Genomic DNA, 23,936 nt, shown 5'->3' with positions numbered 1-23,936 from the left:
CGGAAAGCAGAGAGCGCAAGTCCACGTGAACGTAGAAGCGTCATGCATGCGCCAGTGGAAAAGGGGCTAGTATGCCGAGGAAGGGAAAAGCGATGAGAATTTGAGGGGGTGGAAGAACGATGGTTTCTACGGGATCGCGGTACACTGCGCGTGTTGCTCACCGGTCCCAGCCCTGTTGCCCTTGTTACCTTCCCCTATTTTAGTCTCAGTTCCAAGCCTCTTTCTCTCCCTCTTAGGCCTCAGACTCCCTCTCCATCTCGCCCGTTTCTCCTGCTCGTCACTCTGTGCAGTCCCCCTTTTCCTTGTCTCTCTTTGTGTGCCGTTGGTCGTGCGTGATGAAGGACGGAGGCGCAGCCGTGCAGGTGCGCTTTTCCACACACCCATAGCGCACTGTCCTTGTCTTTTCACTCACTTCCCCCCCCCTTCTGGAGGCGCACATCGAGCCCACTCATGATTCGTAAGAAAGTACTCAGCATTAGCGGCAACTCCGCCACCCTCCTCGTGCAGGACACAGAGGCGGGTGGCGCGTTACGCGTGCTGCGCCGAATGAATGTGGCAGGGTGGACCGACGAAGAGGTGAGCGCAGCTGTTCGGATGTACGAGGAGCTGCACAAGTGCCGCCTGCGCGGCTTTGTGCCAATCCACACCATCCTCATTCAGAGCTCCTTCCTCAGCGTTGTCGCCTCATACGCTTCGGAGGGCGACGTCACAGCCTTGATTGAGGAGGATGAGCAGAACTCGTTCGAGGAGATCAGTGTGCTGCGCTGGCTCTGCGCGTGCGCGCTGGCGATTCGGCAGCTGCACTTGCACAACCTCTTCTTCCCAGGGCTTACAAGCGATCGCCTTTTGCTGGACCACCACACTGGTGGCACAGCAAACATCCTCCTCGGGGTACCCCTGCCTCTCCCGGTCTACTACGCGCAGCTGCAAGAGCGTAGGAAGAACGGCGTGCGCATAGCGCTAGATTACCCACCAGAGGTTCTCGCAGCACCTGCAGCGCATCTCAGCAGCGGCGAAGGCACGAGCAACATAACCAAAGGCGGTGTTGGCTACCACCCCACACTGAGCGACGTCTGGTGCCTGGGTCGACTAGGCGTGGTACTGCTCACGGCGAGGGGCACAAATATGGCACGGCGCTCTGGCAGCACGCGCCAGCTTCTCTCCCGCATGATGGCAGACGAGCCAGCGACGCGGCCGTCAATGGAGAGCATCGTCCAGTCGCTAGTTGCCTTGGCTGGTAAAGTCTCCTTGGGTCAGCCCCCATGGCCTGCAGAGCCGGCCACCACGTCTTCTACCACCTCTGCTCAAACCACGCCTGTAAGCCCGACTCCAGCCATGCCGAGTAGACAGCCCCAGGCTTCCGCCCCCGGAAGCACTGGCTGGAGTGCCGGGACGGTAGCGCAGCAGGCCGCTGTCGCAAACAGTAGCGTCGGTGGAGGGGGGTCAAAGTCCAAAGGTGTGATGAAGGCTGCCTCGCAGAGGTCTGCCCCCGACCACCCACCAAACACCACCAAGTCCTCGTCTTCGCCTGATGTGCCAGCCACTCATGCCCATAATAGTCAGCTCTCCTCAGCCGGGGCACGGGTTGCCCTAGCACACTCGTCACCGCCGCCACCGATACCGGCACCCACCCCGTACCTCGACCACCCCTCATCTCTCGCATCCACGTCGAGCGACAGCTGGTACCGCCGTGCAGGGGAGAAGTTCGAGCTGCTGCAGCGCATGAATGCGAGCCCTCCGAAGCAGCACACCTTCAGAAGCGGCGAGGCATCGCTAGGCTCATCACGTGGCGAGCACGGCCATCACCGCATTCGTGGGTCGACAAGCCGCCTCCTCAACAGAAAATCACTCAGCCCGCGCCGTAACAGCCGCGGCGGCTACCTTGATCACAACACGCGTATGCTGGACGAGATGTTTGCGGAGCAGGGGGGGCTGCGGCTGCAGGCCAGGTCATGGCATCCCTCGCCACAGGGACGCGTGGAAGATCCCAAACAGTTTCAACGCGAGGCGCTGCGGCAGCTGAGGCTGGAGACGGCAGCACGCCAACAAGAGATGCGCAAGCACTTCACCGAATGGCAGCGCCAGAATAATCAGCGCCTCACCGACGCAGACAACGTGGAGGTGATTGACCAGGACGGCATCGTCATTGTCGCTCCTCGCCCCGCCCCACCACACGAGTTTCTTCCGACCGCCACGGCCGAGCCTGCGGCGGAGGGTGGGGAGTCGAACACTGGCACGGAGTCCCTAAAGTCAAAGCCTCAGCCTATGGAAGACGCTCAAAGTGAAGCGGAACCTCGCCAGACACCATTACCCGCCTCATTGCCACCACCCAACTCGACCTCTCGATCGACCACGCCACGGACCAAGACACCACCTGGCGGGAGCACCTCGGCAGCAGCGGGCAGCGCGCAGTCCACTTGGTACAGTGGAAATGAGCCCCGAGCTTCTTACTTATCCATGTCGACGCAGGCGGAGCCTGGTGCGCGTGACACCGGCTTCTCTGCGCTGCCGCTGCACAATCCCACCTCCCCGAGTCTGTCACCACCGCCGAGCGCTGTGCAGCTGTACCCTCTTCGGAGTAGTGATCCCTCTGGGAAAGGCACCAGCCCGCCAAGCGACGGCAACGAGCGCCCCACGCACCGCACCGGCGGCGGCGGCCGCTTGCTGTGGAACAACTCGTCCGATGTAGGGACTCTTTCAGCCGTTGAGTGGACTGTTGATGGCATCCGCAGCACCCTGCGTATGCTTCTACGGAACCGAGACCTCTATGGCGAGACCATGCAGGAGGTGGCGCTATTTATCCGCCAGCCGGAGGAGGCTCGTCTGGCGGCGCGCGCGAATGAGGTCTTCATGAAGCGACTGCGTGAGTTGCTCCACGATGACGCAGTCTTCTTTGGAGTAGCGCCGCTCTGTGCGCAGCTGGCGGCACTGGAGGGACTCAACAACACCCTGCGCGGCTCCTCCGGTGACCACCCTTCTCGGCAGCGGCGCTAAACAGCAAGGTGGAGAGGGGGAGAGAGTAGGGAGACCCGCTCTTACGCCTCTGCACGCGCATCTGAAGACTGTACTTGAGGAGGACGTGTCTCTATTGCGCTGGTGGTAGCGAACGCTCCGACCACAACCTCTAGAAACTCACCAAAGCAAGGGGGCTTCTTTTCTGCTCTTTGGAGGCTGGTGGTGGTGGCGCGAGAGGGAAGGGGAGGGGGGAGGGGGTTGGAGGGAGCGAGGGCGAGTGAGTGTCACTTCTCATTCAAAAGAAAAAAAAGCCCCTTTCCTCATTCGACCTCCTCCTTCGCGCTCCTTTCATCTTATGCCTCCCTCATTTTTTTCGCGGCGGTTCTCACTGGTAGGTGTGGTGCCCTTGGGAGTGGCACCGGGGGCTTGTAGGCGGCCAGCATTTCACGACGCTGGCCGCTCAATGTTGCCTTTCTTTGGGTTCTTTTGTCTGTGCTTGCGTCTCATCCTGCGACAAACAGAAGGGGCTGCTGCAGACGAACGCGCGCCTATACACACCTCAGCCCAATGCGTTTTGGATGCGTGCACGTCCCCCTCTCGACTCGTTTATTGTGTGTCACTACCTGCGGACGTTACTGCTGTTCTGTTTCCCCCTCTTCTCAGTTCTGGAGTGCTTCCTCTTGGGCCCCGCTATCAACGCCGCGCACTTTTTTGTGCGTGTTCTTCGGCGTTGTATGTACGATGCCCTTGCCAGGAGGAGGGGGAGTAGCGCTGCTTTAGCGTTGTGCGTATGGTTGTGCATGTTTCTCTGGCGGTGTGTGTGGAGATCGCCGCTTTCGGTTCCCTCCCTCATTGTCGAGCAACTTTCTCTATGAATGCTCGACAGTCTCCGCTAGACGGCTCAGGCTTGTTTTTGAGTGCTTTTCGTCCCGGTTCCTGGCGCGGGCCTTGGCCTTTCATCTCTCTCGCTTTCATCTAGTTTTAGTGGCCTGTCTCAGACATCATTTGTGTAGGCGTAGTCGTGTATGCATGTGTGTGTGTGCTGTCCGTGTAGGGCAGCCGCGCCGGTCTTTTATCTCTGTCCTTGTCTCTCCCCCATACTGCCTGCGAGTCATAGGTGGCCTCAGTTGTCTTTTCCTCTCTTGTGTCCGGTGCCTCTCCGTCACTTCCTTCGCTCTGTCTGTCTTCCTTCATCCTCGATGGTGCCCCTGAGTTGTGTCGTTTATTCATTTATTTCCGTCGGTTTGTGCTCCTCTCTTCTGGCTGCCTTTCTCATTCCCGATCACGAAGCGTGCTCAGGTAATTTGCCTGCACGCCGACGCAGCTTCGGATGAGAGCACACAGCACCACAACAAGACACGCATACACACACACGCGCGCGCGCGAAGAGAAGGCATGAACAGTGGTAGAAAAAAAAACACGATCGTGCCGCAAGCCGACGGAGACGACGTTCCTCCACATCTGCACTGTGACAGCGAATATACTCGACTACATCGACACTACGGGATCGGGTTAAATAACGTGCATTTTGTTCTCTCCCCCTCCTCCCCCGCGATGAGTATGGGTCCTTGGGCTGTACGTAGGCTGCGACGCCTACGGCTCGCGCGGTCACGTAGGTGAGCGGCAGGCGTTTCCTCTCCCTCTGTACAGGCTTTGTGTGAAGGGAGCACATAACTGTGTAACACGGCAGCGGGGAGGAGAGAAGGACAGGCATGCAGCGCCGCCGGTTATCAAGCCCTGTCCCTGCATGTCTGCCGTTGCTCGCGCCACTACCTTTCCTACGAGCCGCTGCCCCCTTCCTCCTTTTCGCCACGGCTTCTCCTTTGCCGTCTCTTCTCGTATGCTTCTCACTATTACCCCAACCCCTCCCCGCCTCCGCCCCTTTCTCACGCTGCACCGCGTGGCTTTGGCTGTCGGATCTGCATTCCTCTGTGTCACACACACACACACACACATACCCGCATATACGTGTGTGTACATGTGCATGCGTCTTTGCTTCACCCACGCATGCGGTCACTTCAGTCTCCTTCTTTTCAGAGTCGCACCCCCCCCCCCCCCCCCGTGGGTCTGCCCCACGACATCTCTCGTTCTCTCTGACCAATTTCCGCACGCTACCCCCATCTCACTTCTCCATTGCCTTTCTTATCTGAAAGGTCACGCCCCCCCTCTCTCTCTCTCTCTCTTTCTCTTGATCGCCCTACTCTTCCCACGCACGTTCGTGCCATTTAAGCAGCAGCAACACACAGCGATACGGAGCTGTTGCTGGGCTGGGGCATAGTCCTCCGTGACGTTCCCTTGTTCTCCCCTTCCTCCTCAGGAGAACGGGCCACGAACGGGACTGATGCCTGCGGTAGAAAGTCTAGTGGTCTCCTATACAACTCACCCCACACGCCCGCCCGTCAGCTGAGCAGTCCAGCAAACCAGCATCGACTCAAGAGGGATAAGGGGGGGGTCGCAAAGCCGGCAAGAAAAAAGAGGCTTCGAGGAGCCTTACGGGGCGCAAAACAACACACGCAAACTAAAGAAAGCAAATGGGAGGGGCCCCGAGTAGGGAGACGCTGGTGCGGCACATTGTGCGTGACTCACGCGTCCAGGGAAGCGCAACACCAATCGCAGGACACTTTGCGTCTGGCGGCGCCACCAATGCTGACGATCTACCGATCGACGTGTCGACAGCGACGCCGCAGCAGCCAGAGATCGTTCTGATCCCCCTCATCCCCGATTACTTCCCCAGCCCCGCCTCTCCACTCTTCCAGCAGCTGTTGCAAGTGCGGCGAGAGCCGAACGTTGCCTACTACTACCGTGATGCCCGAAGCCTGGTGACGGAGCACACGGTAGTGCGAGACCAGATCGGGTCCGAGAAGGATATTTACAGCTGGTACATGAGCCTCAGCGAACAGCGGTTGCTGGAGACGGACAACGAATTGATCGCTCTGAGCCGTGCAAGGCGAGTGGTGTCGCCGGTACCATGCGCTGTTGCTTTCGTGTATGAGGCACGCGCCACTGTCGCCGTCGCCACTGCCGCGGGTGGTGCTGTGACGTCAACGACCGGCATGTCATCTCCTGCGAGCAGCGTTAGCGGCGGTAAGAAGAGGAGCGGCAGAAGCAGCAAGGCGCATCGACATGGCAAGACTGGCAGTGCCAGCGCGTCGAATGGGTACATGACGATCGAGAACACGGCGCGGTTGCCACACCACAACCTGCGCGTGCGCATCTTTGGCTTTGTCGGCGACACGCGTTTTTGCCCGCCCTCGCTGCACCCTAACCAGGCCGCCAGGCTGCCCCTGTGCCTCACGATATTTCTGTCGAAGAGCGCGGGCGGTAACCACCGCACGCAGGTGACTCTTCTGGCGGCACACACGTACATTACTCAGATGCAAGACATCGGTATCTTGCGCCCCTACGACGAAGCGTCGCATGTGGGCGGCGTTGTCGTGCAAAGCGTGACGACGCAGGCAGGTCTTAAAGCGAACGTGGCGGGCAGGGAGGCCGACCCTCTCGCCGCGCTGCGCCTCGCTGGAGCTGGTGGTGCTGCTGACGCCTCCCATGACCCGTACGTCGACCCATACGGTACCGATCTTGCAGCCATGGCAGATCCGTACGCGGTCGCCAGCGATGATGGCGATCACGGCATTGAGCCGAAGCGGCAGTTGTCACCCCATATGACCAGTTCAGTCCCACAGGGTGGGTCAATGACACATCTTGAGGGTCTGGGAGCCACGAGCATCTCGTCCGCTGCGGACGTCGCCAAAGAGACTGTGCTGCGCCGTCCTATCGAAATCGTCATGCACCGTGCCGATGTTCCGGCTCTGTGCTACCTGCGTGAGCTGCGCGCACGCATGGACCAGAACTCCACGTACACAACCGGCGCCGTCTGTAACAAGGAGAGCCAAGTGCCTATGCCATCGTCTTGTGCGAATCCAGTCTCAACGGCGGCGATGATGGCACCGTGGTCGTCTCTCGGCGCGAGCAACAAGGTAAGCTGCAACAGCAACGCGAGCTCGCAGAAGTCCTGTGCCCCGAACAAATCACGGCTGTCGAGTGCGATGGATGCTCACGCCGATATCAGCACCATTGTGACGGAGCCCAGATGTGATCCTCCGGACGTCCGTGCTGAGTCGCTCAAGTTTCAAATCCAGACGGTGATTTGCGCAGACGAGCTGCGTGGCTCCGTGGGGGCGGATTCGATAGGCCGTGTCTTACTGTGGGCATCTCGCTTCTACACGGGACACTTTGAGCAGCTTGTAGGTGGCGAAGCTGCGAGGCTGCGGCAGGAGCTCGCTCAGCGGAATCTGACCGAGAGCCCGCTTGATGGCGCACTCTTGCTGACCGACGAAGAGCCGCGGCCCCCCAAAGTGACCCCGAAGGTCGGTGATGTCTGGATCCCGTCTAACGAGGCCTACGTTGAGGTACACAACACTGACCGCGAGGTAGACGGATGGGAAAAGGTGGCGACGGGAACAGTGCTGCGGTACGTCACGTCTGCGCCCACAGCTTCCTCGACTACAGCCCCAGTCGCTTTCTGGCGCGTCTCGGCCAACGAGTTTGCTGAGGACATCCTCTTATCGCTCTGCCGGCAGGCGTGTCAGGCATCGCGTCGGGCGCCACCGACTGATTCGCATTGGTTTCTGAACCGCAAGACCGGCATGCCGGAGGGGCTCGGGATGGGCCTCCTAATCTGGCGCGATCTGTGTGCGGGGCAGGTAGTCTTTTACGGCACCACACCTGAGTTTCTCAAGAAGTGGATTCAGTCCGGAACGGAGGTGAAGCAGGCATACCGCGACCTTGTCAAGCGATCGCAGTCGAGCGAGGAGGCAGCGTCCGCGGCGGAGGCGGAGCCCATCGACGCGACGGCCGCGAGGGAGGGCGACACCGTAGCGGTAGTTCAGTCGTCGTCGATGGCGGTTGCCGCCACCACTGCCACCCCCAGTGGGTTACACTGCTATTGCGGGGGCAGCCGCCAACTGAACCCGTCTGGCGCGTTCAGTTGGCTCGGCAAGAGTGCCAGCAGTGGCGGCGGACGCGGCACAGGGCCCGACCCGTCATCTGTTGCGCTATATAAACCGCTCATTGGCTTCGTGTCGACTTCAGGGCCGGCGGCAGCCATCTCATCACCGGCCTCATTCAAGGAGAGTAGCAATCACGTAGACGATGGTGCCCAGCCAAAGCGCGTCCGCACCGATGACCAGCCGCGCGCATCCTCGTCCTCCACGCCGCCTGTCGCAGTCGGCAACCTCGCGCAACCACGCGACATTTCTGGAACTCCTCGCCAGGATTTTCAACTGGGAAGGCTTCTGCCTGCTCACCAGCGCCCGCAGCTCTCTATTCCAGGTGTATCTAGCACCTCGATGGGTGTGTGGACGCATTCATCGAGCGCTTTAGGAACTCCGAGCTCGTACATGGCGATGAGCCTCGCAGCGGCAAGCATGGACAGTCGCAGCAACTCTGCCAGCCTCACTTACCGCCAGCCGTCGCAGCACGTGTCTCCGCTCGCTGCCGCTGCCACGCGCTGGATTGGTGTCCTCGAGGCGACCCCGGCAGACGACGCCGATGCATCCACTGTGAACGTGGTCGTCAGGCGGAACCGCAGCGTTCGTGTGGCGCCAAACTATTCTGCTACCGTCGGCTCCACACCTCTCCACACCAGTCAAATGCCCAATAGCCCATACCATTACCACACACCGCGCTGTGTACCAAGCATACTGCCTGTCAGCACACAGCCGACCGTCGTCGGTGCGACTGCTGAGGCGTCTGCCGAGTACAAGGCGCAGACAACGGACTCTGCGATGTCGTTACCAAGCATGTCAATGACGGCGCGCATCCCAGGCAGGTACGACTCCTGCAGCAAGGATGTCTCTCTCCGGCAGGGCGGGCACTCGCCGACGTCTGTTGGGCAGGGCCGATTTCCGCGTGCCGAGGGGGAGCTGCTCTTTCACTCTTCTATGTCGTACGGCGCAGCAGGACTCAGCGATGCGCGACGACCGCCACCGCCGCGCTCCGCCGCCGTGACTGTTTGGCCCAGTCACGGTACCGGCGGCTCGGCCGACACTCTGCTGCAGGCGGCGTCGTCAGCCAAATGGAACACAGCCAGCGCGGGACCGCCATCCTCTATGCGGGGCTCCTCCATTACCTTTGCGAGCGGCTCGACGTCGTCTGCGCACGCCCGTCACGTCTCCCTGCTGCAGTCCACTCGGTATGCCGAGTCGTGTCAGTCGGTGGCAAGTTGTTCCTCGTCGTTGTCGACGTCGGAGCTGCTAGGCCCGCGTGTCTGTTTGAACGGCTTGCAGTTGCATCAGAGGGAGTCGCTGCGTCCACTTCCACTGCTGGGTACGGCTGAGGGTGATGATGGCAGCACTCCCGCATTACAGCACACCCCTGTGCTACAGTCTAGTGCTGACCTAGTGCGTCAAGGCGGCGAGATGGCCACAGTGCCGTGCTCATGCTACAACAGTGTTGCGCACACGCCTCACCAAAGCGATCTGATGAGCAGCGCGAAGAGCTCCGTTGGCTCCGGCAAGTACCGCTGGGACTGGCGTGGCGTCTTTTGGGCGGTATAGCGACAACGGCTGTGCATCGAGGCAGAAGAGCGCGACAAAATGGAAAGGGCGTGAAACGGAAGAGGCGGCTACCTGTTAAGGGGGAGAGGCAAGGTCGAATTCGGCGGGTGGAGAGGCTGACATGTGCTCTCTCCTTCACAGTGGCATCAGTGATTCTCTGACGGCGGCTTGAGCTTATCCCCCTCCCTTCATATTCCCATCTCATTACTTTCTTCTCTGAGTCTCACGTAGCACGTGGCGCTCAATGCAGCAGCATATCAGATTCTCTGCCTGTGCGTCCTCATTTCTTTCAGCGGTGTTTCTGTCTCCAAGGGCATGGGGAGGGGGGTGCGTGCACGAAAGGGTCACGAGACGGAGAGACGCATCGCGCTTGGCTTGTGCGCGTGCGCTATCGGGGCTCTTTTCTCTACCTCCCCGCCTTCTTTATTCATTTATATTTTTCTCTGTGCCGCTTCACAGGAGAGTTTTGGTGGTGCTGCACGCGTAGGTGTGTTTCTCTTTTCCGATAAAAGTGTGACTGCTCTCCCTCTTTTCGATGTTACTACTTTTGGTCTCTCGCGGATGTGCGGACTAATCGTTTCCATTCGGCGGTCTCGGTGCGTCGTTACGAGAGCGGTGGTTCACGTGCCCCCCTCCGTTCTCATCACCATTGCCACTTTTCTTTCTTTCTTTGGCGTTCGCCCTCTGTTGTGTCTCTCCTTTTTTTCCCTTTGCTTTGCTTAAGTTCTCCCCCCTTCCCCCTCTCTTTCTCTGTGTGTGTGTGCGTACGCATCGTTTTCTTTTCTCTCTTCGCCAAAGAAGAACAAATTGATTCGCTCAATTCGCCTTCCCTAACTCTGACCTCTCGCTCCTGGTGCTCTCCGCCTCCCCTCCCCTTCCTCCCTGTGCCGTCGCGGCTCTTGATACCCCCCCCCCCCCCCTCACGATTCCACGCCGGTGCGAGGACAAAAGGGGGAGAGGAAGAGACGAGGGGGGCGCTCCTGTTTTGCTGCTGCAGCATGGGATGAGGGGAGGTGAATAAAAAGTGGTGTGATCTGCCATGAGCGATATGTGATGCATTTCTCTAGTTTCAGCACCGTGGTTGAAGTCTTCCACCCAGTCTGCCAAGCCCTCGGTTGCCTCACGTCTTTGAAATCTGCATGACATCACAAGTGAGAGGAGGATGAGTGCGTGTACGAAATGTGGTACGCAAATCGGCGGCGAAGAACGCAGAAAAAAAAGGAATGTGCAATATGAGATGGTGAAATGAGGTGCAGCTTCCCATGACCAGGCTGCAGTGCTCAATCAAAATCTGAGTGCAGTTGCTCATCTCTTGTTCTCGTGGCTGTGGGCGCGTGCCGTTGTGTATGTGTGTACACGCGCGTTGCTGCTGCTGCTGTTGTTGTGGATATGTTAGTGTTCCTGTGTTGTTTCCCCCCTCCCTCACCTGGCCGTTCGCTTTTTTCTTCTTGACCACGGAACTGTATAGGTGCACAGTAGTGCACGTGTGTGTGTGTGTGTGGGAGGGAGTTCAGATAGGTTTTCTGGAGGAGTACAGCTGTGCTTCTCCCTCTCCCTTTCAGTGTGTGGCAGTGTGGCTGCGTGCGCGTGTATGCCTGCGTATAGAGTGAGTGTGCGTATGTTGTCTGACACGAGCACGATGCGGAGGCGGCAGGAAGAAAAGATAGGCTCTCTCCTCGTGATACCTCATATGAAGACAACGCCAACACTAACGTGGGTCTTTGTTTGTTTTCGGTTCCCTTTTGCCTTTCTATGCGCTTATTCGTTTCCTTTTATCTGTTTATTTTTACGACTGCCTCTGAGTGGCTCCTACGTGTGTGCGTGTGCTCTTGTGTTTTCATGCGTCTTGCGCCTGCTCTAATTCTCTGCACATGGGCTCTTCTAGAGTGTGATGCACGGCCCCTCCAAACTGCACTTCATCCTTTTCCTCACCCCCGAAACAATACGAAACTGTACAAGGACTTCTCTGGTCGTATATATGTATTTTATTGTTTTTTCCCTCCCTAGTAGCGTAGACTTTGCTTCTCTTCCTTTCTCGTGCTCTTTGGCTTGCCTGTGTTGATGGGTTTTGTGTGTGTGTGTCTGGCCATTCCTCCCCGCTCCCTACTTAGTAATTGCATCCCTCTCTCTTGTTTCAACTCTTCTCTCTCCCCTCCCTCTTACCGACACACACGGTTGAAGGCAGATGCCACGTGTGTAGGGGTGATAGCAAACGATTGCCCTACCATACCGAGTTCATTGAGGCGGGGTGAAGGTGTGCGTGTGCGTGCGTGACGGCGACCAGAGCTTTTCGAGAAGTCGATGAGCCACAGTGGCTGTCTTTCTCTTTTCGCTACTCTTCTCATGTGCACTCCTTTCTCTGATACGCAGTGGCCGACCATCCATCCTTCCTCAATCTTTCAACTGATTCGGCTTTGTTTTCCCTATTTCTCGCCACAACTGGTCCCCCCTTCTGTTTTGTTGGATTGCGTTGTCCGTATTTTCCTCCTCTGTTCCTTCTCTAAGGCGGAATGGATGAGTGACTGTGTGCCTCTCTCGTCTCGTTCCCTCGACTCCATGACCCACACCTCCATGAGCCTTTCTTCCCTCCACCTCTTCCACAGTTACACGCACAGGTCTAACTTGACAAAGGGCTCCTCCTCCTCTTGGTTGTGTCCTCTGCTTCGCTCGTCTTTCGGGTTGCTCAGCATGGCGCGGTCTCTCGCTCTCTCTGTATGTCGTGCTAATGGGTATATGCACGTGTGTGTATGTCTATCTCGGACTTGATGTGTGCGTATGCTTGCTGGAGGCAGCAGCACGGAGAGAGGGCGGTGGCGGTGGAGAGAAAACGACGCATCGTGAGAAGATCTCGCGGATGGGAGAACGAGAGAGGTTTAGTTGGATCTTCTTCCCCGCTCGTGTCTGTCGATCTGCCTATGCTTCTCCCGCTCGATGCTACAACCACTGCATACCCACCTATACGAGGCAAAAAAACTCAATTTTCGAGGGATGGCGGCGTGCAACGGGCAGTGAGGTATATCTTTACGCGCGCCTTGTTCTTATCAGGGTTGTACCTCTCTCGCTCATACCCCCCCTCTGCTATTCACGCCTGGCTGGGGGCCCCTTTTTCTTGTCCCTCCCATTGCTGCTTCGCTTTGCCGAACACGGCAACTAACCTGCGTGTTCTTAACTATCACCACCCTGCTCTTTCCTGCAACGCACTGCCCATGCACGCGCAGGCGTACCTTATCAGCGGGCTTGCCGATAGAGATGGCAGCGGTGTGGGTCATGTCTGCTCTCCGCATTGTTCTCTGCGCGATGGTCGCCTTAAGAGCTTTTGTCTCTCTCCACGTTTTCCTCTTCCGGCTTCTCTCCTCATTCACCCCACGAGCTCGCACGTACTCGTGCGCGCACTCCTCGATCGCTCTCTCTCTCTCTAGCTAGCTCCTGCCATGTATTCACATGGCTGATGTCTTCACTCAGCTTGGAGGCGATATGAACTGCTTTCGCTCTTTACTTTTTTCCTCCTTTCTCCCCGTTGTTGTTGTTGTTCTCTTCCCCCCCCCCCTCCCTCTCTTACGCGTTCATATCTGTGCGCGTGTGCTCGTAAAATGTTTTGCCCCTTTTGCCATTTCTCAGTAGAGTAGGCGTGTGCAGGACGGCTGCGTGGACGCTTTCGGCCGGTCTGCCCTTTTCGCTCTCTCTCGCATTCCCCCCCCCCTCGACGCACTATACCGTCTCTTTCTCTTGCTTGCGTCAATCGTTCCCCCTCTTGTAGATCCCTCGACGGTTTCACGCAATTTCCCTTTCTTTGTGTAGTCCTACTCTCTCTTCTCCGCTCGTTTTTTTTTTCTGACGCGCCTTTGCAAAGCCATTGCGCCGCTGCAGATGCATTTTTAGCTCTTCGCTACGCCTGCGGCCTCTTTTCTTTCCCAACCTGCTCTCCGACAAACTGTTACTGCCCATGCCGCTTTTTGGAAGGGAGGCATCCATCTTGGGAAGAAGAAACACAACCACCTCAGCGTGCATCGGCCCAATGGCTCTTCTACACGCACACAGAGAAGGACCCTGGAAAAGCCAAGGAAAGAAGTGAAGCGCATATAGGCAACAGCAACAAGGTGGGACCCACTCAGCGACCGGCGCTCGGCTGGTCTCTCTGAAGTGAAGGAAATGAGTGGGGTGGGGGAGTGGCTCGAGGCAGATGTGAGAGTGCCGGTGTCTCTCGCAACTCTGCTCCCTCTCTTTCCGTCTCACACGCACCCTCTGTCGACGCTTTCGTGTCATTCGTCGTTCTCCAGGGCTCCTTTGGTGTTTTCCACCCCTTTGCGTGGGCTGTTGCGTGTGTGCGTGAGGGGGGGGTCTCTTTGGCTGTTTCTCTTGCCGCCGCTTCTTGACACCACTGCCCATCTTGTTTCTCTTTCCCTCTCCTTTTCTGTTGCCTCGGTATGCCGTGGGCCACCAAAAGGTGGACTTCTCTCCTCCCGCTCTCATTCGGTGCGCCACGTTGGGCTTTGGGGTGGTGGCAGTGGTTGTGGAGAGGAGGAACACATTGTCTTATCCAGCATCTGCTTCGTACCTCTTCACTGTCAGAGGGAGCACACACATACGCGTGTTCTCAAGCTAGCGTGTAGCAGAAACGCATCAGGAAACGAAGAAGAACACGCCGGTATGTCGTCCAGCGATGGCGTTCTCCAAGCGCGTGCGTCGGCGGACGCGATGGCCTTTGATGAGGCAGCAGCTATTACCGCCGGCTACGCACGAGGGAACTTCACTATCTACTACGTGGACTGCACAAAGCTGCCAAACAGTGGGACAGCAGCCACGAGCGCAGCACCGGGTAGCGTTGCCTCTAGCAGCGCGGGCCAGTGCGGAGTTCAAGCAGCTTCTCTTCTAACTCTTGGCGATTTCAGCATGCTCCCACACCCCGAGTACACTGCGCACAGAGGCAAAGTCGTGAACAAGCCGCTGTACCTTCACCACCTCAAGTCTTGAGAGGCAAAGCGAGCTCTCCGACGACTGGATAGTGAGGATTCGAGGGAGAAAGAGGTGGCTTGGAATTCTCAGTGTCACGAGTGAGTGAGAGGGTTAGAGAGGGAGAGGTTATGTGGACTTGGTTACTTTGGCCTTCTCGTGTGCCTCTGCAAGCACTACTCTCACCACCACGTACAGACCTCAGCCTCGCCTCGAGAAAATTAACAGCACCGCCCCCCCCCCCCCCCCCCTCAAACCAAAAAGACCACACGAGGACTTTTGTGCTGCACAGCCAATGGCTGTTGTGTTGTACTTGGCCTACCCCATCTTCCGCAGTGTGACTGAGGCTGCCTTGTCGAAGGCCTCTGCGACACAGCCACAGGTGCATTCCACAAGAGCCCCCTCCCTCCCACCTCCGAACTGCTCCTCCTCTTTCCCCTCTCGCCTCCCGGCTCTCCATTACTTGCTCATTCGCTCTGTTGGAATGACAATGCTTGCTTCACTGCTCCCTATTCTTCCTTTCTCTCCCCCACCACCACCACTGCCACACCTGTACACAGCCACATCAGGTCGCACGTTGTCTTCTCGCTGGTGCAAAGACAGGCACACGAGTCGACCCCTCTCCTTGTGACAGTGACAGTGCAAAGTTTCACGAAGTGAAGAGAACAGCAGGACCAGCAACCCCAAAGGAGCGCGGCTCCACGCCACCCTCTGTACCCCTTGTCCATTACAAACATCACCAAATACCACATTTCTGCAGATGGCCTCTTCCACTTATTCAGCCATGGCCGAGATCACGGTGCAGGACCCCGTGACTCATAATGAGCGCACGTTTCTCTGCGCCTTGGGCCCACTCCGGACGCACATGCGGTACTTCGAGCCTCTTATCCAACGCCAAATGAGCGAGACCACAGTGTGGCCTCCGTCTGCATCGCCATCCTCATCGGCGGTGGCCTTGACCCTCCGTGCACGGTGCGACCACGTGACATTTCAGTGGCTGGTGAACTGGATGAGCGGCAAAACACAGGAGATCACAAAAGACAACGTTGTGAGCATCTGCCTCTCTTCGAGTTTCCTGCAGATGCAGGAGCTTTCCGACAACGCGCTCATGTACCTCGGTGTACACTTGTCGGAGATCGTGTCGTCCAGCTTCGACCTGACGAACCTGCCAACGCACTTGGTTCTTCGGCTGAGCCACATGGTGCGCGACACCGACCTCGCTGCCGCACTGCTCCGTCTACACAAGGAGGGGAGCGTGAATCACCAGAACCGCGCCCTTGTCGCGTCGCTGCTGCAGCATTATGCGTGTCACCAACTGGGAGTGGCCGATGGCGCAGAAGAGCCTTTGCCAACCGACACGGAGGTGGTGACTCGCGACAGCACTGATGGAAGCGCGTGTGCCTCAGTCGGGCTGCCAGCAACGCACAGCGGCGAGCTCACTCTTTCTCCTACCTGTAGCTTGCGCTGGTGCCGCCTGTGTGCGACGTTGTTTGATGAAGGCGAGGTGTACCGGCTCGGCCGCACCTCTCGGCTATCCAGCCCCGAGTGCCCAGGACAGTACATGCCGTCGCGCCCCGCCGGTGGCGGGGCTCATTATGCAGCGACCGCGGGCCCGACATTGCGCGTTGGTCCACGTGGTGAGGTCTTTACCACCCACAGTGCAGCACGGCACGCAATGCCGATCGTTCTCGAGGCCCCACCAAGACTTAAGAGCGGTGGCACCTCTGCGTCGACGACGGCGGCAGAGGCCGCCTCACCCTTCACGGCAGAGCTGGAGCGATGGGCGTGGCGCATTATTGGTGCGAGCCGATACGTGGGCTGTAGACGTTGCCTCCATCTTGTGAGCCTCCTCGACGTATCCCAACATCGATGCTCGGAGTTGCCGAAGAAGTACTCCTCTCCGGACAATGAGTCTGAAGACGTCAGCTACCTCGTGCGCTGGTTTGACTACTGTGCAGAGCACCATGTGTACGAGCGCGAGGGCGGTCTAACGCCAATGCGGTACAGCGGGCCGGCTCACGTACTCGCTGAGGAGGTTGTGGAAGTGCCCATTTTCGCTTCAAAGCCAGAGCTTGTCCCACAAGGTGCGGCCAAGGCATTTGCCAGCGCGACTGAGAGTCGCAACGGCGCGAGGGCAGCAGGAATGGCGGGCACCGGGGGCATGGCGGAGGACAGTGCCGGCAACTTCACTAGTGCTTTCATGTCGCCGTATTCGAGCGATATTCACCTCTGGGCCACAATGCCCTTCTACGTGAAGGAGGTCACGAGCAAGAATGTTGTTGACATCGACATTCTCAACTACGTGGAGCGGCAGCACCGCCTCGGGATTGAGGCGCAGCAGCGCAGGGCGCCCGCGGTGCCGAACTCCTTCGCGATGCGCTTGTCCATTTCACCTGTTGTCACAGGAACAGCAGGAGGTCGCGCTGTCGGCCACCTGGCCTCGTCGTCGTCCTCGCCACGTCCGCTGTCGAGCATTGGTGGCACGAGCTGCGGTGGCAGTGTGAGCCATTCCAAGGGTAGAAAAAAGAGCGGTGCTCGCGGCACTCGACCCGGCCTCAGCTCTCGCCCATCTCCATACGGCACGCTGTCGTCGACACACTGCTGATGGCCGTCATTTCTGCGGTGCTTGCCGTGGTTCGGAGTTTGCAGTGCTTACTATTCTGACTGTGCTGCTGTCGCCCCTTCCACTCTTAAGCATTTGCCAGCGTGCGCTTCTCAGGACATTCCATGTGGCTTGTAGCAGGGGGAGGGGAGGGGAGGGATGTAGTCGTGCTTATGGGCGCGGGCACACGTCCTGTGATGCGCATCTCTCGCACGGGAAGGTCCGAATTGATGCTCTGGGCCGTGTTCTCACGCTTGCTGACGGGTTTGGTTTTCTTCCTACAAACAAGGAGAGTTTGAACCGCTTACATTGGCGTATGGCGGAGGTGAACACTCGCCGTCTCTCCCCCCAATTTCGACCCAGACAAACGCACCCCCTAAACCACCTCTATACAGACGTCGAAGCTGCGGACTACGACTCCTACGTAGCCACTCACTTGTACAGCGGTAGGCTCATCATGAGAGACCTACCGGACTACTACATTATAGGAAAGAAAAAGAAAGGTAAACACAACAGCGACCACAGGCCGCGCTGTAGGGGAGGCGAACGGCGCCCCACTCCCCCCCACTCGTGTGGCTGATGCGCACTCCTTTTACCCGCTTTCTGCGCGCTCTTCGAGGAGGAGGAGGAGGAGGCCATGCATTTTTACCACCAAAAGGTGCTCCACGCTTCCTGTCTTTGACTGCTGCGTCCTCCAGAGCCGTGCCTTCCTGTCGTCCCGTGGAGCAGGAACGATGATGCTGGTGGAAAGAGCACAGCTGCTGACTTTGCCCTCTCCCTATTCTTTCCCTGTTTTCTCCACTTTCTGTTCGTCGCTTCCTGCCGCCGCCGCCGCTGCTGCTTCTCTTCCCCTCCCCCCACTCTCTGGCGGTTTTTTCGTTCCCTTTCGTTCGCCCTTCTTGCTCGACGTTGCCCTCGCGTTGCCCTTGCCCGCTCGACGTTCCCTTCTGTCTAACTTCCTTTTGTTCCCACAGTGTGTGTCAGTGTAGGTGTCTAAGTACACGTGATGCTTTGACGCATTGGTGCAGATCTAGACATCTGTATTCCACTCAACAAGGCATGTGACTGGCGCACCTGGAGGAAAAACAAGCAAACATAAGGCCACTCTGCGCCTACCCCCCTCCTTTCCCACTGGATGGTGCCGACAGGAGCTCAAGCCCGTAGCAACGTCGACCCAAAGCACCCAGACACAAGCGCACAGAGCGGCTGAAGACGAAGACTAAGTATGCGTTGCCTGCGTACTCATCAACAGTGCAGCAGCATCTTTTCACCCTCTCCCGGTACACACCGGGGCCTGCACCGTGGTGGTGGTGCGTTGAGCCCAATCGGCAATGGCGTGCACTGCACACCTGCAGCAAGTGACACCCCCGTCGTCACTGCCACGCTGACCAATTACAGTGCCGCTGCCGCCGCACCAGACGTCGACTGGTGGCGAGAGTGGCCGAGTAGAGAGAGACTGGAAAGGATCGATACACTCGCGTACCTGTTGGGCCGCTATCCACGCACGTTCGCGGAGACTGCCTCCGCAGCTTCTGTGAAAGTGTCCAGCGCCACTACCCCTGCTCTCACGTCGTCGTTGCGGCCAGCACCAAAGACTCCGACGCCATCATCGTCATTCCCAGTTGCGAAACAGCGACTGACTAAAGGACAGAAACTCAGCGCTCTCAATGCGCATGCTGTTCCAGCACGCTCACTGCTTGCCACTGCGCCGGCTGCACCGTCTTCTTCGTCGCTGCAGCAACATCGCCATGTGAAGCCTGATGAAGCAGGCCACCAGGACAGGGATCCCACCGCCGCGCCAGCGTCTGTTGTGGATTCGGTCCCGGCACGCAGGCTCCTGGCCACGTCGTCAGCACCTACAGTAGCCACCGGCGCTGCGCCCTTCACACAACTCGCTGTTGTAGAGGAGCGTGCGCGGCGGTGGCTGCAGCGTGATCGCCAGGGCCAGCGTCAAGTTCAACAAGCGCAGGCTGCTGATGACGAGGCATGGCAGGCGCTTCTTCAGCACCCACCCTCCCTCTACGCCGACGAGTCGGCGGTTGCCAGTAGGTTCGGCATGGGCGGCTTCGTTACTCCACACACACAGGGCTTTAACGGGCTGTTCCGGCAGCAGTGGCAGGACTTCCACGTGACGGAGATGGTGGTGGTAGACGGCGGCTCATCCGTGAGGACGCGTGGAGAGGCGGCGCTGGCGGTCGCGGAGAAGGACGGTGCCAGGCAGGCAGTGAAAGATCTGGAGAGCTGTGGCGGCCGCCCCCTATCTCGCGACTTTAAGTTTAGCATACCACCGCTGCCGTCATCGCTTATGGAGCAGGTGGAGGAGGGGGGTGGAAGCGAAGGTCGAGGGGCCGTGGGCTATCGTTGCGAGGAGACGCCCGAAGCAGCCGCGAAAGGTGCGCCAGCCGATCCCACAGAGGCGTCATTTTTTCAGGTCGACGTGCGGACGCGGATCCAGCAGCTGCAGAAAGAGACTGTGCCGGCGAAGGATCGGCAGGCGGCTGTCGAGGCGCTTCGACGGGACGAGCAGCGTCATGGGCCACGGATGCCGTCTGCGGTTGCGCCAGGCTCCGCTGCCGTTGAAGGTGATGCAGACGTCATGTCAAGCCGTGGCGGGACGCAGGGCTCGTCATTGTGTGGACGCACGGGTGCACTGTGCGATGATGGCGCCAGCACCGGTGCGGCACTGCCCGAGTACGAGACAACACTGCTGCGATGCGCCTCCGGCGAGTGTGCAGAAAGCGACGATGATGCCTCCCACCGCAGTGCTGACGGTGAGCGGCATCATTACCTCCAATGCACCCTTCACAAGCAGCACATGGCTCACGGGAACGCACTGGCTCACATCGCACAAACTCTGCGCATTCACCCGCGCAGCATCAGCGTCGCCGGCATCAAGGACTACATTGGAGACACGGTGCAGCGGGTGCGACTCGAAAGCGTCTCACCTGCGGCCGCCCTTGAGGCAAACCGGCGGTTTCGACGCAAGGGCCTGCCAATAAAACTGTCTGACTTCTCCTACGAGTCGCGGCCGCTGATGCCAGGCGACCTGTTCGGCAACCACTTCCACGTTGTGCTACGCGACGTGTCGGTGCCACGAGCTGCACTAGCGGATGCCATCGCGGCCTTTGGCGAGAACGGCTTCCCCAACTACTACGGTTGCCAGCGGTTTTCATGGTTTGGTGGCAAGCAGGACGCGGCGTTCGCGCTGCTGCGGCACAACTGGCTGGCCTTTGCTTTCCTGTTTCTGAACTACACGGACAAGGACCGCTCGCTGCGGGAGCTGCTGCAGCGGCCAAAGAAGTACCCGCACCCGTCCCAGGACGAGTACCGCCGCCGCGTCGTGCGCCGCCTGCGCCAGATCGCGGTCGAGCCCACTGACCTCGACGTCGGCCCGTTCCTGTCTTGCCCCCCTTTGAGCGCTGTCCTCACGCACGCCGACGGTCAGCCTTTCAGCAAGCTCGAGGAGCTGATCTGCGCGCAGTTGCGCGACGCCTACTTTGACTTGCATTCACAGAGTCGCAGGCTGACGGCGCAGCGGCTGTCGAGCTTTCTCTGGAACCAAGTGCTGACCCTCCGCCTGCACCACCTGGGTGGTGCGCGAGTACTGGACGGCGACATGGTGGCCCCTGCCGCAACTCGGCAGCTATCCACCAGTGTCGAGGATCGACGAGACTGGTTTCACACCTTTGGTGACCGCGCCACGGCAGAGAATCGGCATCGCTACACTATTCAGGATGTTGTGCACCCGGGTTTCTCCTTCGACGGCATTGCGCTGCCGCAGAACATCATAGGCGCCTACTACCTGCAGATATGCGACAAGTACAGACTTGACTGGATGGCGCAGCACTCCAGGAGTGGCCTGAAAGACTTCCGCGAGCCGCCACGACCGATCATTCGCAAGCCGCTGGACCTTTCGTACGAGTACGATGAAGCCGCGTGCGTGCTAACGTTGCGGTTTGCGCTGGAGCGAGGCTGTTATGCGAACGTCGCGCTATCGGAGCTGATGAAGGCGGCGCGGTGTCTCGGCTCAGAGGCGGTGACAGTGCTGCCACTGCCAGAGTCTCTGTGGAGCGGCCTGGGCGAGGGGGACCATGGGTATGTTACGACGCTCCAGGACATCTACGAGGGCTATGAGGACGGTGTCGGCTTTGTGAACGACGAGGCGCACGTCGAGGTAGCCAGCGGGTCCGAAACGAAGGTATGGGACCACCAGGGGCCCCTGTTCCTCCCAGAGGCGCAGGACCCCTTCCGCAAGGCGCACCGCTGGGGTAGTCAGCACCTCCTGCGCAACTCCGAGCGCCGCGAGCGGGAGGCGGAGGACATGAAGCGGCTCTTGTTCGACAGTCCACTTGCCAAGCAGCTGAAGGAGGGCGAGGTGGACACTTACGCAGGTCACATTGTACCACTGCCTCCCAACGCATCCGCGAAGCAGGTCTACGCGAAAGTGATGCAACGCAAGCATCGCTACGCTGGATCGCCGCGGATGGTGCCGCGCATGCGACGGTTGACAGCGCGTACGTCGCACCGCACCGGCAGTTCAGGCTCGACGAAGTCGCTACCGTCTTTCCAGTCACTCAGCAAGAACTCGTGGAACTTCACCTGGTAGCCTGACGTGTGGGGATGCGCGGTGGGCAAGTACCTGAGTGACATACCTGGCCACGATCACGCGCCGGGTGTAGTGCCAAAGCTGCGCCCATGCGCAACGTCACCGTTCTTGCTCGCCTGTAGGATACAGTTCCACTGTTGCTTTGGTTATTGTAGGGCTTCTTTCGCTTTTTCACAGACTCGTTCACGGAGGTGTGCACTAGTGAGGCGCCTGTGGACTCCGCTGGCAATTCTAACGAGGCAAGAAGAATAAAAAGAGAGACGCCTCCATCAGATGCTCCTCCCTTCCCATTGCTGCCTTCTCTCTCTCTCTCTTCCGACATCCACATGTGCGTGTGTGTGCTGCAATACTGGCATGCGCCCCAGACAACGAGGCTGCGCAGAGACTCAGTTGCCACCTTGGCGGAGGTGTACACTAATGTGCTGCTGGTACTGCGTTCTTTCTCTCTACTTGGCTTTCTCTCTCATCACTTCCCCGCAATCCGTTCCCTCCTCTGTTGTCTTCACCGCCTCTGCTCGTTTTCTTCGTTATCAACAGCCGTCACGTGCTCGCTTTCACCTCTTCTTGCGCTGCACGAAACAGAAAGAGTGACCCACGTGCGCCTGCGCACCCCCTCTCCCCTCCCCCTCTCGCTCACACCGTTTGACTCCTTTTGGTGCTTGTGCGCTCTTCCTGCTCTGCACAACTGTGTTTCTATGCTTTCCCCCCTCTCCCCACACTCCTGTGCATCTTCTCGTTATCGCTGTGCAGAAGGTGTTGCTGCGCTGACAGTCGCACTGCTTCGCTGCCCTTCCCTTTTCGTTGCTTGCTAGGAGTGTGCGATGCAGGACGTGTACGCTCCCAAGTACAGTGGGAAGTCGCCACCGCGGTGGGAGCGTGGTGGTGCGGCGTCACCGGCACCGATGGGCGCGCCTGGGCAGCTGTATCGCAAGCCCAAGGATGACGCGCCGGAGTACGACCCACTCTTGTGGAGCAACACTGACACCTCCTACATCGCCACACTGGCCACACACGCCATGAAGTATCAGCCTCCCTCCCCATCCCAGCAAGGCGGGCCGCGGCAGCGAGAGGCAACAGCGTCTAAACCGCCACTCGAGTCTTTTCTATCCTCTTCGTGGAACACCACGCCGCAGGAAGGTGCCCCAGCGCGGCCCCACAAGTTCCACTCCGTGTATCACCGCGGCCCCACCACGTGGCCTGGCCGCCTGCTCCAGTTCTTCGCGCCGCAGCTCTACGCACGATGGCAGGGTAATGTGAGCGCGCCTGATGTGCGTCAGCTTTCTACCAAGGAGCTCATCAGCCTAATGCAGCTCGCCTTGTCTGCTGGCGAAGTGGATCAGTCAGCGATGCTAGCGCGAGAGCTTTCGCGCCGGAAGCTGGCTCTGCAGATGGAAGTGTCCCCCCAGCAGGCCGCTGAACACGGTGCTGTGGGGTCGATGCACAGAAGCCCAGCACCGCCCAACCCTTACTCATCTCCAACGCGTTCTACACCGTATCCACTGGCGAGCGCTGGTGGGAACTTCAGCGGCGGTAGCGGTGTTCTGTCTACTCTGCATCCTAGTGGTGCGCACGGTCCGTCGCCTGGCAGTGCCCCGTGGCAGCGTGACCAAAGTACAACGACCTTCGACTCCAACCGCGTCGCTAATCGAACTGGCCTCAGCAGTCTTAACGTGTCCTCTGTTTGGGCGAGCGACTCGCCTTCTCAGCCCTTTGAGTGCGCCCCTCCCGCGAGCGAAGCTGGGGCGCGGCAGGGCACCCTTTACGAGCCAGGCAGCAGCGGCTCCTGGACACGAAGCGCCCATTGGCGCTAGTGCCATCCTCGTGCCGCGAGACCTACGGATGCTCTCAGAAGAGTTGAGCAGGTAAAGCACATGAATGGGTGCTGTCAATTTTCTTCCATTTTCTCCGGCGGAGGGGAGAAGGTGGAAAGACAAGGCACTTCTGTAGGCATGCACATGAAGTAACGAAATTATGCACTCCTTTGTAAGTTACCCATGGTGATGCATGCACAGAGCGCACCCAAGAGAGGGATGAGAAGGGGCACGTGTCTGGAAGCGACGTGCAAGTCTCGTGCTACCGCCCACTTCTACCGTTGTTTCCCTTGATTTGGTGTCTCTTTTCCTTTCTCTTGTGTAGTGCCCTTCGCGTACTGTGTTGTCCTGCATAGGCGCACCTAAAAGCGCAAACTTTTCTTTCGCCTCGTCTTTGGCTTCTTCGTGTTTGCCTGCCTCAATCTGCCTTCCGTTGTCTGCACAGGTTTCCACAC

The 23,936-nt window shown here is 58.8% G+C and overlaps 6 protein-coding genes across 6 annotated transcripts; all 6 read left to right on the top strand.

Moving 5' to 3' along the window:
- Positions 1-450: 450 nt before the first annotated feature.
- On the top strand, positions 451-2,994 carry LBRM_28_1830 (conserved hypothetical protein; the record flags this gene model as incomplete). Its single annotated transcript, XM_001566163.1, has 1 exon — positions 451-2,994. The coding sequence occupies one exon, from the start codon at positions 451-453 to the stop codon at positions 2,992-2,994; it is 2,544 nt and encodes an 847-aa protein (XP_001566213.1).
- A 2,492-nt stretch (positions 2,995-5,486) lies between these two features.
- LBRM_28_1820 (conserved hypothetical protein) lies at positions 5,487-9,512 on the top strand (the record flags this gene model as incomplete). The annotated part of the gene is made up of 1 exon (XM_001566162.1): positions 5,487-9,512. One exon carries the CDS (start codon positions 5,487-5,489, stop codon positions 9,510-9,512), a length of 4,026 nt encoding a protein of 1,341 aa, XP_001566212.1.
- A 5,710-nt stretch (positions 9,513-15,222) lies between these two features.
- On the top strand, positions 15,223-17,067 carry LBRM_28_1810 (conserved hypothetical protein; the record flags this gene model as incomplete). Its single annotated transcript, XM_001566161.1, has 1 exon — positions 15,223-17,067. One exon carries the CDS (start codon positions 15,223-15,225, stop codon positions 17,065-17,067), a length of 1,845 nt encoding a protein of 614 aa, XP_001566211.1.
- Positions 17,068-17,798: 731 nt separating this feature from the next.
- LBRM_28_1800 (conserved hypothetical protein) lies at positions 17,799-18,053 on the top strand (the record flags this gene model as incomplete). Its single annotated transcript, XM_001566160.1, has 1 exon — positions 17,799-18,053. One exon carries the CDS (start codon positions 17,799-17,801, stop codon positions 18,051-18,053), a length of 255 nt encoding a protein of 84 aa, XP_001566210.1.
- Positions 18,054-19,120: 1,067 nt separating this feature from the next.
- Positions 19,121-21,670, top strand: LBRM_28_1790 (conserved hypothetical protein; the record flags this gene model as incomplete). The annotated part of the gene is made up of 1 exon (XM_001566159.2): positions 19,121-21,670. The coding sequence occupies one exon, from the start codon at positions 19,121-19,123 to the stop codon at positions 21,668-21,670; it is 2,550 nt and encodes an 849-aa protein (XP_001566209.2).
- An 821-nt stretch (positions 21,671-22,491) lies between these two features.
- LBRM_28_1780 (conserved hypothetical protein) lies at positions 22,492-23,481 on the top strand (the record flags this gene model as incomplete). Its single annotated transcript, XM_001566158.1, has 1 exon — positions 22,492-23,481. The coding sequence occupies one exon, from the start codon at positions 22,492-22,494 to the stop codon at positions 23,479-23,481; it is 990 nt and encodes a 329-aa protein (XP_001566208.1).
- Between the last annotated feature and the right edge of the window lie 455 nt (positions 23,482-23,936).

The sequence above is a fragment of the Leishmania braziliensis genome, chromosome 28, assembly GCF_000002845.2.
Source record: "Leishmania braziliensis MHOM/BR/75/M2904 complete genome, chromosome 28".
NCBI lineage: Eukaryota > Euglenozoa > Kinetoplastea > Trypanosomatida > Trypanosomatidae > Leishmania > Leishmania braziliensis.
Note: the sequence above shows the minus strand (reverse complement) of the source record. Positions and strands in the feature narration are given on the sequence as shown.